This window comes from Poromitra crassiceps, assembly GCF_964638095.1.
Source record: "Poromitra crassiceps genome assembly, chromosome: 18".
Classification (NCBI taxonomy): domain Eukaryota; kingdom Metazoa; phylum Chordata; class Actinopteri; order Beryciformes; family Melamphaidae; genus Poromitra; species Poromitra crassiceps.
The window spans coordinates 32,281,973-32,297,758 of NC_139636.1; the positions used below are offsets into that span (position 1 = coordinate 32,281,973).

The 15,786-nt window shown below is 45.9% G+C and overlaps 1 protein-coding gene across 1 annotated transcript in view; it reads left to right on the forward strand.

Annotated features, from left to right (window-relative positions):
• Positions 1 to 317: 317 nt before the first annotated feature.
• The window catches only part of zcchc14 (zinc finger, CCHC domain containing 14), a gene marked incomplete at its 5' end in the record, with an annotated part of 70,524 nt that continues 55,055 nt past the window's right edge, over positions 318 to 15,786 (forward strand). The window contains 2 exons of the mRNA XM_083654833.1: positions 318 to 812; positions 2,799 to 3,137. Coding sequence (XP_083510959.1) covers positions 318 to 812; positions 2,799 to 3,137 — 834 coding nt within the window. The remainder of the gene's footprint in view (positions 813 to 2,798; positions 3,138 to 15,786) is intronic.

Below are 15,786 nucleotides of genomic sequence, written 5' to 3' on the forward strand. Positions count from 1 at the left end.
GGACCGCCAACAAAAGGAAAGTCGGTCGCTTCTTTTTAACTTTGATGGTCGATGGATGCAAACATTGATTTGAGCCCGGTTGTCTTGGAGACGGGCCACCGTCACTTAAGTGAAAGTTGACAAATTAGCTCCTGGCCGACTTTATGGCCACTCGAGAGTAGCAGCACATGCGTGCGCAATTACGCACGCGTTCCCTTTGTTGTGAAGTTGACTTTTTGAGTCCAAACAGTCACAGGGCCAGGGATTACTGTAGGTACAGGAGGCCCTGTCCCGCCTCCTCCTTCCCAGCCAGCAGTAAAGTTGATGTGTGAGGAGAGATGGTGGAGAGCCGGAGCTGGGTCCAGAGGGAGGGAGTGTACCGCTGGTTCTCCTCCCTCACCTCGGCCCAGAGAGCGGACTTCCTCTGTGGCCTGCTGGACCTCTGCGTCCCCGTCGAGCTGCGCTTCCTGGGCTCCTGCTTGGAGGACTTGGCCCGCAGGGACTACCACTCTCTACGGGACGCGGAGATCAAAGCCAACAACCCGGCCGACCTGTCGGGGCTGACCAACATCACGGACGAGGTGGTGCGCAGCAAGCTGCTGGTCTCCCTCGCCCTGCTCGGCTCTGACAATCGGGAGGCGGCGGGGGTTCTGTACCGGACCCTGACGCACATCGACACGGTCATCAACAACTACGGCCTGCCGCTGAGCGACGGGCGCACTGAGGAGCAGTTCCTGCTGCTGTTCACCATGGCCTCCAACCACCCCGCCTTCAGCTTCCACCAGAAGCAGGTGTTGAGGCACGAGCTCAGCCAGATCCACGACATCCTGCAGGTGAGAGCCAGAGGCTGCAGGTGAGAGCCAGAGGCTACAGGTGCAAGTCCAGTCTGAGCTGTGGGTTACCTGCCTTGCAGGAGCTCTGTCAAGCTGCAAAACCACATTTTAAATAGTTGAATCTAGTGTTGTTGACTCTAATGATCTCAGTGAGATCAGATGTCATTTTCTTGATACTAGAGTGAACTTCCTTGCTCTGCTTACTTGCAAGATATTGACACTTGTATAGAGTCTCTATAGAGGAATTTAGAGAAGATATTAAATTGGTTTAAAGATCGTAATGCCAATGGTATGAATATTCTCTATATGTGGCATTTCTATTACTTCCAAGAAAAACATTTCTAAATGTATACTCTAACCTTCAGGGGTGTCAAACATACGGCCCGGCAGCCAGAACTGACACACCAAAGGGTCCAATCCGGCCTACAGGATGATTTAGCAAAGTATGAAAATAAATTGCACTGAGAAGTCCTTCAATACAACTTTTCAAGCTCAGGATTTTACACTTAAAATTGATCGTTCCAGGTTTCATGAGCAAGTTACAATATTAAGTTTTTATTCATGTTTTCTATATTATGCATCACTTAATGGTCAACCATTTTCATGACCCTCGAGTACAGAGAAGAATTGCACAGTTGCCGTCAATTGTAATGCACAGTTACAGACAGTAGATTTGATTTGACTTGACTTGATATGATTTGATTTGATATGATATGATATGATAGGCCTATGGTAGCTGAGATCATCAGAACATTTGGATGTGTTGTTATTTAGGTTATTGTGCATTGATTGTCTTTGTCTGGCCCACTGGAGAGCAAAGTGGGTACCATTGTTTAAATGAGTTTGACACCCCTGTAAGCTAAACTGTCATCAATCATTATCATTCAATTATCTCACCAACACTATCATGTCCATTTGGACAAGACATTCAGTCTCATACTCCGTCTTAAAATCTTATTTTCCTTACCTTTGAAAAATAAACTTGCCAGTGGAGTGAGATAATTCCATTTTGGCAAGATTATTTTTCAATGGTAAGGAAAATATAAAAAGATAATATTCTCTAAATTGCTCTGAATTCAGATGCCACAGCACCTGTTCAAGGAACACAACAGGTTAGACCAGTGGCCACTTCAGCCTCTGTCTGGGTGAGAGCCTAATGCGGAAATTGTGTTCTTTCGAATGGCCAGTGGGGGGCGGCGTGCGTACTGCAACAGAGGTGTTATTATGACCCCCAGGGTCATAATAACACCTCCCCTCCTAAGAATCAAACATCCCACCCCTAATGAAATGTTTGATTACTTAGGCATCATACGAACGAGACAACGCATCAGCCATTATAATGATCCTTTCCTCGCCTGTACTGGATGTCAATGCAAAAATCCTGCAAGGAACAGGGAGCACCGCATGAGGCGCTGGTTGTTATTACACATCTGGGATAGGAAAACAAAAGGATTGTGATCTGAATAGACTACAGTTGGAATGGCACTACTAGAGCCGACATCAACTTCAAAATGTTGCAGGGCAAGTAACATAGCCAAAGCTTCCTTCTCAATAGTACTATGATTCATCTGATGTACATTTAACTTTTTTGAGAAGTAGCAGACTGGTCTACAATGCTTTCAAAATGTACACATTCACTGGGCAAAATAAGAAAACTACTTTTAACTTAAGTTATGTAACAAGCCTTTTTTTTAATTTATGCAACATTTTCTTTCGAATAAAACTGTAAGATTTGTCCTACATAAACTGGCTTGGATGATGCTCTCCCTGGTTTAGAGTTAGCCTCATTTTATCAGCCTCTCATATCATCAGAAATGTTTGTTTTGGGCCGATGCGATATTTCATTTGAAAGCCTTTATCTGGCGATACCGATGGCATGCCACAATCATGGTGCATCCCTAATAGCTTCCAAATAACAGTCTCCCTGCACAGGCATCACATTCACAGCTTGTTTCAGCCTCTCACTAAACATGTTGTCTGCCCCAGGTGAGCAGTGGAGAAGGAGAGGCTCAGGGAGCCGGGCCTGGCGGGGATCGCACCGCTCGGCATCTGCAGACCCCCGTGTCCGTACCTCTGTCCCCGCTGTCCCCCACCGCTCAGCATCTGCAGAGCCCCGTGTCCGTACCTCTGTCCCCGCTGTCCCCCACCGCTCAGCATCTGCAGAGCCCCGTGTCCGTACCTCTGTCCCCGCTGTCCCCCACCGCTCAGCATCTGCAGAGCCCCGTGTCCGTACCTCTGTCCCCGCTGTCCCCCGCCGCCTGCAGCCTGCCTGATGCCAGCGCTACCTACCAGCCCTGCCACACATGCTGCTCATGCTGGCACAAGGTACCCGAGCCACACACTCAGTTTACTTAGGGGTGGGACGATATGAAAACTTCATGTCATGATTATCCTGTCCAAAATAATCCTGATTAACGATATCATCGCAATAATCATCAAAATATGCTTAAAACTCCTAATACGGCACTAAAACATACTGGAATCACTGTACCTTACATTTTTGTTAAGAAACAAATAGGCCCCCGGGGCAGGCACCTTCGTCTGGCAGCTTCTGAAGGTGGAAACCAATCTCGTCTTTCTGTCATTCCTTATTTCTGAACCCATAATATATTCACACATCTGATTTCACTTGTTTTGCTGGAGGATACAAGCAAGCTGAGCTGGCTTCAGCCATGTTGACGACGATTGACTGTAAAGACGCGCTTCTGGGCGTGGTGGCAAATGGCAATAGAGAGCGCCTACTTCCTGCTTCAGCACTGTACCAGAGATTTTCATCCGCCATTCATTTTCCCATACACATTTCGTAAAGTGCGTATAAAAATAGTTTTACTGGGTCAAACCAAACGGTACAGATATATTTAGAAACAGGAGAGATCACATAACATTTCACTGGGACCAAAACGTAAAAAAAAAGCGGGTTTAAAGAAAATATTTTTTCAATGTTTTTAGTTTTAGTCCGAGTGAAATGTTCTATGGTCTCTCCTGATTATCGCGTTAGCTGAACCGTTTGGTTCGACGAAGTAAAACTATTTCATAAGCATTTTACGAAAGGTCTATGGAAAAATAAATGGAAATAAATGGAAAATAAATAAATCCTGCTTTCTCCCTGTACCCAGCGCTGGAAAAAATATGAATGGCAGTGAACGGAGAATAAGGTTACTTTTTTGATCCGGTTTGAATTGTGCCACGGGGTGCCAACGTTAATTTTGTCAATTTAAAACATAACTTTGCATGTCAAGAAAGTCGCAGTTTGTTGTCAAACTGAAACGTAGGGGTTAGTTTCGTATAAAAACGACATAGCTCGTGGAAGCTCGTGGCATGTCGCCGGTCTTCAGCTTTGCCGGTAGAGAAAGTGACGTCACTTAGGCGACAGTGCATGTAGTCTTTCTGATTTATAACTTCTAGTGCAACAGTTTGGCGGCAAACTGCGACTTTCTTGACATGCAAAGTTATGTTTTAAATATTCACAATTATACGAAATGGACATTCACCACGATATAATTATCTTGAGTGTTTATTATCACGATAGACGACAATATCTTATATTGCCACACCCATTTGTGTGTGTGTGTGTGTGTGCGTGTGTGTGTGTGTGTGTGTGTGTGTGTGCGTGCATGCATGCGTGTGTGTCGATGCAAAATTGAGCTATTTTGTAGTTAATATTTTAGGTATTAAACTGATGCTCTTATCTTTAGTGACTTACGGTAGAATAAGCTTACATTTTAAAATAAATAAAATAACAAAATAGATGGACAGTAGACGTTTATTATTATATCATTATTTTTTATTTTTTTTCTGATTTCCCCCCATTTTCTCCCCAATTTCCCTCTGCTGCCCCGTTGTCCCACCCCCTCTGCCGATCTGGGGAGAGCCGTAGACTAGCACCATGCTTCCTCCGACACATGCACAGTTGCCAGCCGCTTCTTTTCACCTGACAGCGGGGAGCTTCACCAGCAGGACGTAGCACGTGGGAGGATCACGCTATTCCCACCAGTTCCCTTCCACTCCGAACAGGCGCCCCGGCCGACCAGAGGAGGCGCTAGTGCAGCGACCAGGACACATACCCTCAATCCGGCTTCCCACCCAACTAGGGATGGGTATCGTTAAGGAATTAACAATACTACTACTCTGATCGATACTTATCTATCCGGTACTTTAGCGGTACTTTTATCGGTACTTTTTGTTATTTTGAAGAGAAAAAAATCCAGTGGTGCTGGATGTTGTCGGTTCTTTTCGTTATTTTTAAGAGAAAGAAAAAAAGTTGCAAAATCTTAATGGGTGCGTGTTAAGCTGTGAGACTGGTGAGTTTACGTACAGATACTTGAAGGTCTCGAAACATTTGGTAAACTGGGACGCTGGGCACTTGATAAGCTGGAATCTGCAAGGTTGGAAACTGGGAACTGTTGCAGAAGTTATGCCGTGAGATGAATCTTTGAACGGCAGTGGAAAACTCCCAGCGATCGATCACATTTATAGTTCACAAGAACATGACAACACTCTACAAAATTACATCATCAGTGAGATATGACGTCATCAGTGAGACCATCAATGAGTGACATCATCAGTGCCAGAACAAGTCGCCACTCTACAAATGACATCAGCACTGTAGGCATCATCACTGAGGCACCATCCGAAGTATGACATCATCATTATGACATCATCTAACAGTGCATTTTTATTATTAATTTAAATATCCAGCATTATATAAGAATTTTAATCTCCTACCACTGCCAATACCAACATTCAGCTAGGGAAAGCATAAATAAAGCACGACATTATCTGTCTGCTGCACTTGCCCCCAAATCACTAAATATCCCCCCTGCTCTGAAAGTAAAATTTCTGAAGGACAACTGAGAGATGATGCTCTGACAATTTATTTCAGACTGGGTTTTTGATGATAACACACCCAAACAGCTCGATAATGTTTACTACTCTCGTCTTTTCATCCATGTTCATAGGTGACGAGGTGGGTCTGTGTATCATGGGTAACCGCAACCGGGGCATGATTGACAGATGATGAAGTCATGTTAACTAGCTTGTCGAAAACTGTGCATTTCTCCGTTTATGAACTTTGGGCCCTATCTTCCCAAAAGCGGTAATTTAGCGTTTGCGCTCGTTTAACGCCGTGCGCAATGCAAATTGGGGGCGGGCACAAGCGCATGCCTGTTATAATTGTACTGGGCATAGGCGTGCCACATGCCAAAGCAGGCGTTTCATCGCTAAAATAAAATGTGGGGATTGATGGCATTATCCTATCGTCAGCAGCTCGCAATTATTTTGCGCTAAGAGCTTTGAAAAGGACCTCTTACGCTCTAAATACCTTGCTGCGCTGGAGCGCACCATAAGCGCAGCGCAGCGCAGAAACGTCATTACGCACGGACGTTCCACGCCAGGACATCAAATTCTGCCGCTAAAATTGGGTAACCAGCAGATTATTCGGTGAGGCAATCAACTATAATTCACTGAGAAACTTTTATCACATTGCAAGGAGGGGTTATGGTAAATTAATTGAGAAAACTTGTAGATTGTAGCATACTTGCAATAGGCTACTCACCTTCACCTGCTATAACCCGGAGGGTCGTTGGCATCACAGCCGATCTGGCACAAGCCTCGGCACGAGTCGAGTTTTAATTGAGTCCACTGTAAATCCTCCAATCTTTTCTTTTGTCTCCGCCGTTTACCTGATGCAAACACGTTTCTATTGTCCCACCCCAGTCAACAAAATAACCTGAATTGCATCAAAACTCAGATGTTTTTAACAGGTATATATGATGTGATGGTGTCGTTATGAGATAGGGATAATATATACCGTCAATAGGCCTACACCTATCCAAATTATGCATGGGAAGAATTACAGCATGCCTCACGCAAACTGTATTACATGGACAGCAAGACGGGAATCTGGTTTGATTGATGTAACGCCCAGGCATTGCCAGGCCACACCTGTGAATAATTCTGGTGGTTAACACCGCCCAAATCCCGTTTGCGCCGTGCATAAATGATTTGGCACGCCTCTAATCTGCGTTTGCGCCCGGTGTTGTGACGAGTTATGCTTCCCCGCACCACCATGCATCACCACCATATTTTGGGGCTGTTTTAACTTAAAAACAGGGGGGTCACGTCTACCCAAACAATAATATCATTTTTAAACAGTTATGTTTCTGTATAAATCATTACAATATGTTCCCGTGAGGTGGGGATGCGTTTTGCTGCTGCCTGGCGGGGGGTGCAAAACTCTGCATAACACCTGGACAGCGGACCTCAATCTTCCCTGCTTTAAGGCACGCGCAAACAGGTGCGCAAGCGCCAATAGGGGATATCGCCTGTACGAAGATAGAGCCCTTTGTCTTTGGCTAGTGTTTAACAATAATAATAATACATCGGATTTATATAGCGCTTTTCCAAATGCTCAAAGACGCTTCACAATACAAAACAATATAATACCATAACTTAAGAAAAGAGAAGAAAATAAAGAAAATAAATAAAAGGTGAGAGAGGAAGGAGTTCATGGGTTGAAAGCAAGCGTGAAAAGGTGGGTTTTGAGGGCGTGTTTAAATGATGACAGAGTGTCTGCTTGACGGATATGGCTGGGGAGGGCGTTCCAGAGGGTGGGGGCAGCTGCAGCGAAGGCCCTGTCGCCCCAGGTCCGGAGCTTCGTTCTGGTGGTTTGCAGGAGGTTAGCATCTGCGGACCTGAGGCGACGGGTAGGCGTGTGGAGGTGAAGGAGGTCAGAGAGATAGGAGGGGGCCAGGTTGTTGAGGGCTTTGAAGGTGACGAGTAATAATTTGAATTGAATCCTGTACGTGATGGGGAGCCAGTGGAGATCGTGGAGGATGGGGGGGTGATGTGGTCGGAGCGGCGGGTGGAGGTGAGCATGCGGGCAGCGGAGTTTTGGACGTATTGGAGTTTTTAGACGGTTTTTAGTTTAGACAAATTGCTCGTCAACTCGAGTGAAGTACAACCAGACTTGATGGCTTGGTTCTTTCTTAACGTGTTGCGTTCTCTCCTCGGCTCAGCTGCCTTCCCTTCAGCATGTGTGTGCAGTCAGCCCAGCCCCTCCCCTCTGTCTTCTCAGGCAGCTTGCTGGCTCTGCTGCCTGTCTCTCCTCTCAGAGAGAGAAAGCAACGCGGAAAAGAGGATCTTTCATCATAGGCATGTCTTACAGTAACCTGACGCTGCCAGATGGACGGTATAGCTCCACATAGGTTTCACTAAACCAGTCGATCTGGGAATGAAGTCACCAGACCCGCTGACGGAGGCGGGCACTTTTTCCAAGCTACTTGGCAGGTGATTGGATGACCCATCTGTCTATCACCGCTGGTGGGTGTTAACTTCAACCAATCAGATCGCCGAAGGTGCCTGTGGATGATCTCCGTGGTATTCATTGATTGAGTCCTCACGGTCGTAAAGTCACCTTCGAAGCATTTAGTTAGATTATAACGAACTAGTTGTGTGGCTTAGCCTTCCCAAATGTTGAGGGTCGTTTTTTAGAATTTAATACATAGAATTGGGAACGTTACATTCAATTTCATTCAGACTGCCTGTCACTTCCGCGGCGGCAGCCATGTTGACGAGTGAAAAGAACTACAAAGACCATGTACCCACTACTTGCCCAGACGAGCCTGAGCCCGCCTACGGCTGCCGCTGATTCGTCGGGCCGGCATGGCTCGACCAATCATCTTAACTGCCTGTGCGGGTCCAGACCGTCACGGAGAACCAAATGAAATGTGAGTTCACGTGACGGGCGGTTTACCAGGCTAGTCTTACGGAGTTGGTGAGATAGAATGTGCAAGACAACGTTTATGTAGCAATTATGAATAGGAAATGTATTTTCTTAATTTATCCAGTACCGATTAGAGAACCCTTAACGTGAAAGCTTATTGATCCTCCCGGGATTTACAAATTTGGCCCCGGGGCCCGTTTGGTACCGGGTCTTGATACCCATCCCTACCGCAGACACAGGCAATCGTGCCTATGGATGCCCGACCAAACTGGAGGTAACACGGGGCGCGAATCTGCGGACCCTCGTCCCCCAAAATCGCACAGCCCAAAATCGCACAGTGAAGGAGGCTTTAGAGAAGGGCAAGTCTGCCATCACTAACACAGCACAGTTGAGAAATTCAAGCCTCTCTCTTTTTAATTGGCGGTGAGGTCCTTGAATTTGGGGAAAAGGTCCTTGAAAGTCATTGAAAGGTCCTTGAATTTGATGTAGAGGAAGGTGTGTGGGAACCTTCATATTTATTTTCCTGGGCATCGGTATCGAAGTTAGAAATTCTAGTATTGTGAACCCTAATATATACAGTTCATCAGAGAGAGAGAGAGAGAGAGAGAGAGAGAGAGAGAGAGAGAGAGAGAGAGAGAGAGACTCTGACTGACTTTCATCCTGCTTGTCTTTTAACTTCACCCTCTCTAACCCCCTCTCTTTTACTCTCTCACACACACACACACACACACACACACACACACACACACACACACACACACACACACACACACACACAGTATAGGCTGACAGAGTGGGCAGGCAGGCTGTTGGAACATGTGTGAGCAGTGAAGGGAAAGTACCCAGCTCAGAGAGGAGCGTTTGTATTTAGTGTTTTGTTGCTCTTGGCTCCTGCTTAGTGCAGGTCAGCACATTTCTCCATGCTGAAATCAACCCTCTGTGGTGTGTGTGTGCACGTGTGTTAGTGTGTGTGTGTGTTAGTGTGTGTGCGTGTGTTAGTGTGCGTGCGTGTGTTAGTGTGTGTGTGTTAGTGTGTGTGCGTGTGTTAGTGTGTGTGTGTTAGTGTGTGTGCGTGTGTTAGTGTGCGTGCGTGTGTTAGTGTGTGTGCGTGTGTTAGTGTGTGTGTGTTAGTGTGCGTGCGTGTGTTAGTGTGTTTGTGTTAGTGTGTGTTAGTGTGCGTGCATGTGTTTGCGTGCATGTGTTTGCGTGCATGCGCGTTTGCGCGTGTTGTGCATGTGTGTGTCTCCAGTGAATCCCCAGGAAGTTATAAATGCAGTCTCTCTCTGGCTCTCTCTCTTTCTCTCTCTCTCTGGCTCTCTCTCTTTCTCTCTCTGGCTCTCTCTCTTTCTCTCTCTGGCTCTCTCTCTCTCTCTCTGGCTCTCTCTCTCTCTCTCTCTGGCTCTCTCTCTTTCTCTCTCTGGCTCTCTCTCTCTCTCTCTGGCTCTCTCTCTCTCTCTCTCTGGCTCTCTCTCTTTCTCTCTCTGGCTCTCTCTCTCTCTCTCTGGCTCTCTCTCTTTCTCTCTCTGGCTCTCTCTCTCTCTCTCTCTGGCTCTCTCTCTCTCTCTCTCTGGCTCTCTCTCTCTCTCTGGCTCTCTCTCTCTCTCTCTGGCTCTCTCTCTTTCTCTCTCTCTCTCTGGCTCTCTCTCTTTCTCTCTCTCTCTTTCTCTCTCTCTCTGGCTCTCTCTCTATCTTTCTCTCTCTCTCTTTCTCTCTCTCTCTGGCTCTCTCTCTCTCTCTGGCTCTCTCTCTTTCTCTCTCTCTCTGGCTCTCTCTTTCTCTCTCTCTCTGGCTCTCTCTCTTTCTCTCTCTCTCTGGCTCTCTCTCTTTCTCTCTCTCTCTCTGTCTCTCTCTCTCTCTCTCTGTCTCTCTCTCTCTGGCTCTCTCTCTCTCTGGCTCTCTTTCTCTCTCTCTCTGGCTGTCTCTCTCTCTCCCTCTGGCTCTCTTTCTCTCTCTGGCTCTCTCTCGGTCTCTCTCTCTGTCTCTCTCTCTCTCTGTTTCTCTCTCTCTCTGTTTCTCTCTCTCTCTGTCTCTCTCTCTCTGTCTCTCTCTCTTGTTCTCTCTCTCTCTCTCTCTGTCTCTCTGGCTCTCTCTCCTTACTTTGGCGGTGCTGTAAAGCAGAGGTTCTCAAATGTTTTTCAGCCAAGGACCCCTGGCTTACAAGATAGAAAATATACCGGGGACCCCCTCATTCTGATTTGTGATTTTGGGCTAAGCTTAATTGTTTCCACGGTAACGTGCTTGACTTTTAAATTGATAGGTTTGTTTAGATTAGAATGTAATCCATGAACCATTTTCATAGTAAAGCAGTGGAGTCTCCACAGTACAGCCTATAAGGCTAGGGCCCTGCTGTCTCGCTTTTTTGTCTCATTCCACCGATCAAAAACCTGGACGTCGCGGTTGAGTCGTGCTAGTTTTGGTCCCTGCTTTGTTGAGGTTCCAGCCGGTACCATACGGTGACATGAAAACACTGCAGACGACTGATTGGTCAGGCAGAATCGTGTTTACTGTATCTACTGTCAATGCTGGATACCAGTTTAGTGGGGCTTACCTTCTCTTCTGTCTTTTGTGTTGCTGCCTTCGGCTCTGGTGAAATAAAATCGATCTCCTTGCTCTCCTCTGTCCCACGTCTTTATACATCTCTCCTCTGTCCCACGTCTTCACACATCTCTCCTCTGTCCCACATCTTTATACATCTCTCCTCTGTCCCACATCTTTATACATCTCTCCTCTGTCCCACATCTTTATACATCTCTCCTCTGTCCCACATCTTTATACATCTCTCCTCTGTCCCACATCTTTATACATCTCTCCTCTGTCCCACATCTTTATACATCTCTCCTCTGTCCCACATCTTCACACATCTCTCCTCTGTCCCACATTTTTATACATCTCTCCTCTGTCCCACATCTTTATACATCTCTCCTCTGTCCCACATCTTTATACATCTCTCCTCTGTCCCACATCTTCACACATCTCTCCTCTGTCCCACGTCTTCACACATCTCTCCTCTGTCCCACGTCTTCACACATCTCTCCTCTGTCCCACGTCTTCACACATCTCTCCTGTGTCCCACATCTTCACACATCTCTCCTCTGTCCCACATCTTTATACATCTCTCCTCTGTCCCACGTCTTTATACATCTCTCCTCTGTCCCACATCTTCACACATCTCTCCTGTGTCCCACATCTTCACACATCTCTCCTGTGTCCCACATCTTCACACATCTCTCCTCTGTCCCACGTCTTCACACATCTCTCCTGTGTCCCACATCTTCACACATCTCTCCTCTGTCCCACGTCTTCACACATCTCTCCTGTGTCCCACATCTTCACACATCTCTCCTCTGTCCCACGTCTTCACACATCTCTCCTCTGTCCCACGTCTTCACACATCTCTCCTCTGTCCCACATCTTAATACATCTCTCCTCTGTCCCACGTCTTCACACATCTCTCCTCTGTCCCACATCTTTATACATCTCTCCTCTGTCCCACGTCTTTATACATCTCTCCTCTGTCCCACATCTTCGCACATCTCTCCTCTGTCCCACATCTTTATACATCTCTCCTCTGTCCCATGTCTTCACACATCTCTCCTCTGTCCCACGTCTTCACACATCTCTCCTCTGTCCCACATCTTTATACATCTCTCCTCTGTCCCACGTCTTTATACATCTCTCCTGTGTCCCACATCTTTATACATCTCTCCTCTGTCCCACGTCTTTATACATCTCTCCTGTGTCCCACATCTTCACATATCTCTCCTCTGTCCCACGTCTTTATACATCTCTCCTGTGTCCCACATCTTCACACATCTCTCCTGTGTCCCACATCTTCACACATCTCTCCTCTGTCCCACGTCTTCGCACATCTCTCCTCTGTCCCACGTCTTCGCACATCTCTCCTCTGTCCCACATCTTCACACATCTCTCCTCTGTCCCACATCTTCACACATCTCTCCTCTGTCCCACGTCTTCGCACATCTCTCCTCTGTCCCACATCTTCACACATCTCTCCTCTGTCCCACGTCTCTCCTCTGTCCCACGTCGTCACACATCTCTCCTCTATTCACCTTATGTAGCCACGCCCATTTGACCCAGTTGTGTGGTTGTGTGACGACTTCCGGCAAAAAAGAAAAGAAAAAGAAAATGGCTGGCTGCTCCAATATCATCTAACTCTGAATTAACTCATAATTTGGCCAATTGTATGTAACATACCAAATAAAAGCAAACGGCAATGTCTAAGAATGCAACGCCATGTAACTGGCTCGTTAAGTCTCGCATTCCAGGGAATTACGTTAACGTCTGCGGGTCTTATAGACGTAAGTGGTTTGAGCGCTCGGAGGAGAGAAAACTATCTGAAGCTTTCTTTGTTGGAGTCCAGGTATGTTTTACAGGAAAGTGCTCGTCATTGTCGACGATTACATTATCTGACCTGGCTAACAGTGGATACTCGCTTGCTTGCTGTGTACCGAGCTCAAAGTAGTAGGCTACGTTCTTTGTTTTCCCCCCTGCGCTGTCCGCTCCAAAAACAACTTTCTTCTTCATGACGTTCTTTCATATTTGGCTCCGTGACCGCCGGAAGTGTTAACACAACCCGGAAGAATTTTGCCCACCCCCACGTCACGTAAGGTGAATTAGGCTTGGCACTGCAGCCACTTCAAGATTCAAGATTCAAGATTATTTTAATTTGTCCCGAGGGAAATTTGTCTTGGACATACAGGCTGCCACATAGGTACACAGTGCCATAACAAAAACAACAACAAAAAAAACAATAGTGCATAGCACACCAGTGCCGACATGTGCAAATACACAACCAAAGTGCAACATCAATAATTTACAGTACAATCAACAATACATTACCTATGACCTGAGTTTAGGAGACTGACTGATATGGGGATGAAAGAGTATTTGTATCTGTTGAGGTGTCTTTTTTTGTTCTTGATTGGGACTCTGTAACGCCTGCCAGATGGAAGCAGTTCGTATTCTGAATACAAGACATGAGAGGGGTCAGCAATGATCTTCCTAGCTTGTCTGATTACAGTTTCCTCAAAGAGTATTTGAAGGGAGGGGTGCTCCCTCACCCCCATCACTTTCATTGCAGTATGAGCCAGTCTATTTATTTGTGATTTCAGCTTAACTGGTAAATTGCCAAACCAAGCAGACATACCGTAACGAAAAATGCTCTCTATAACAGCATGATAAAATAATAACAAAATCCTCTGTCCGACCCCAAACACCCTGAGTCGTCGCAGGAAGTACAGTCGCTGCTGGATCCTAGAGCACACAGAATTTACATGGACATTCCAAGACAGATTACAGTCAATATGTACACCCAAGTATTTGTATGAATGGACCTGGGCAATTTGGGCATTGTGGACTAACACTGGGGAATGATCCCCCAGGTGCCCTGGATCAAAAATAATTTCCTCTGTTTTTTTTGTATTTACAATGAGGTGATGGTCCTCACACCACTGTACAAACCTTTCGACCTCCAGACTATAACTCGAAATGTCTGTGTCTGTGTCTATAAGACCCAAGATGGCAGTATCGTCTGAAAATTTAATAACGAAAATTCCTGAATGAATACTTCTACAATCGTTTGTGTACACTGTAAAAAGAGGGGGCGAACTCACGCATCCCTGGGGGACACCTGTGTTGATCACCTTGGGCTCAGACAGTGCCTGGTTCACTCGGACTTGCTGGGTCCTGTTGGTTAAGAATGAGTGATACCACCTGATGATATATGGGTTAACAGACATCTGACTGAGTTTACTGAGAAGGATGTGTGGCTGCAGAGTGTTAAAAGCAGAGCTGAAGTCTACAAACAGCAATCTAGCGTAAGCCTTGGGGTTTTCAATATGTTGCAGGATGGAGTGTGTTATGGTAAGTATTGCATCATCAGTGCCACGGTTGTCTTTATAGGCAAACTGATAAGAATCTAACTGTCCATGTATGTTTGACTTCAGCTTCCACACCATCAATTTTTCTAAACATTTACTAACAATAGAGGTCAGGGCTACTGGTCTATAATCATTGTGTTCTTGGGGAACAGGTTTTTTCGGAAGAGGAGTTATAATTGCTATCTTCCACAGAGATGGGACTGTGTGTGAGTCAACCGACCTCTGAAAGACAGGGACCCAAGCTGGTGTGAGTTCCTCCGCACATGTCTTTAAGAGGAAGGCTGAGACACCATCAGGGCCCGTGGCCTTATTGGTGTTTATTTTTTTAAACAGTCGTGTGACTTCAACGGGTTCGATGTCTATTTTTGGAACGTCATCATCAATTATTACAGTGTTGATGACATCGCTACGTTCAGCAGAAAAATCATGTGAGTCAAACCTGAGGTAGAAATTATTCAAATCATTTGCCATAATATTGTCATCTGTTGAGTACAGTGGTTTCCTAGTAGGAGTCATATTGGTGATTGATTTCATGGTGGCCCACATTTTCTTTGTATTATTTGCACTAAAGTCCTTTTCGATGGATTCCTTGTATTGTCTTTTTGCTGTGTTGAGTTTCTGGTTCAGCTCCCTTTGTGCTGATCTTAGTTGCACTTGGTCCTTGTTCTTGAAGGCCAGCCTCTTGCGTTTGATGCAGTCCATGATGTCCTTATTAATATAGGACTTGTTGTTGGGGTACAGTTTTATTGTTTTCTGGGGTATCACAGCCTCCACACAGAATTTTATGTAAGCTGTAATTACATCTGTGGATGTATTCAGATCGGGCTCATGGAAAATGTCCCAGTCGGTGCTTAAGTAACACCCCCTCAGCGTTTCAATACTGTCTGTGGACCAGATTTTAACAGTTTTTACAAGAGGTTTACTCTTCTTAAGGACTGAACGGTAGATGGGAATGAGCTGAACAGTGTTGTGATCTGAGTTAGCCAACGGTGGTTTGGCTCTGGCTGTATATGCATTCAATATGTTTCCATAGCATTTGTCCAAAATTGTATCCTTCCTTGTGTCACATTTAATATACTGGTCAAAGCCAGGTAAAGACATTTCCAGTTTACAATGGTTCAAATCTCCCAAAATGAGTATGGGAGCCTCGGGTGTACGTTGTAGCTGTCTGTGTACACAGTCTGCCACTTGGGCCGCTGCTCTCCCTGCGTTGGCACTCGGGGGCACATAAACAGCACAAATCAAAATGTTTCCAAACTCCCTCGGGAGGAAGAATGGCCTGAGACTCAAGCATAATAGTTCAATGTCCGGGTTGCAAACAGTCTCACGTGTTGTGTATTGCCTACACCAC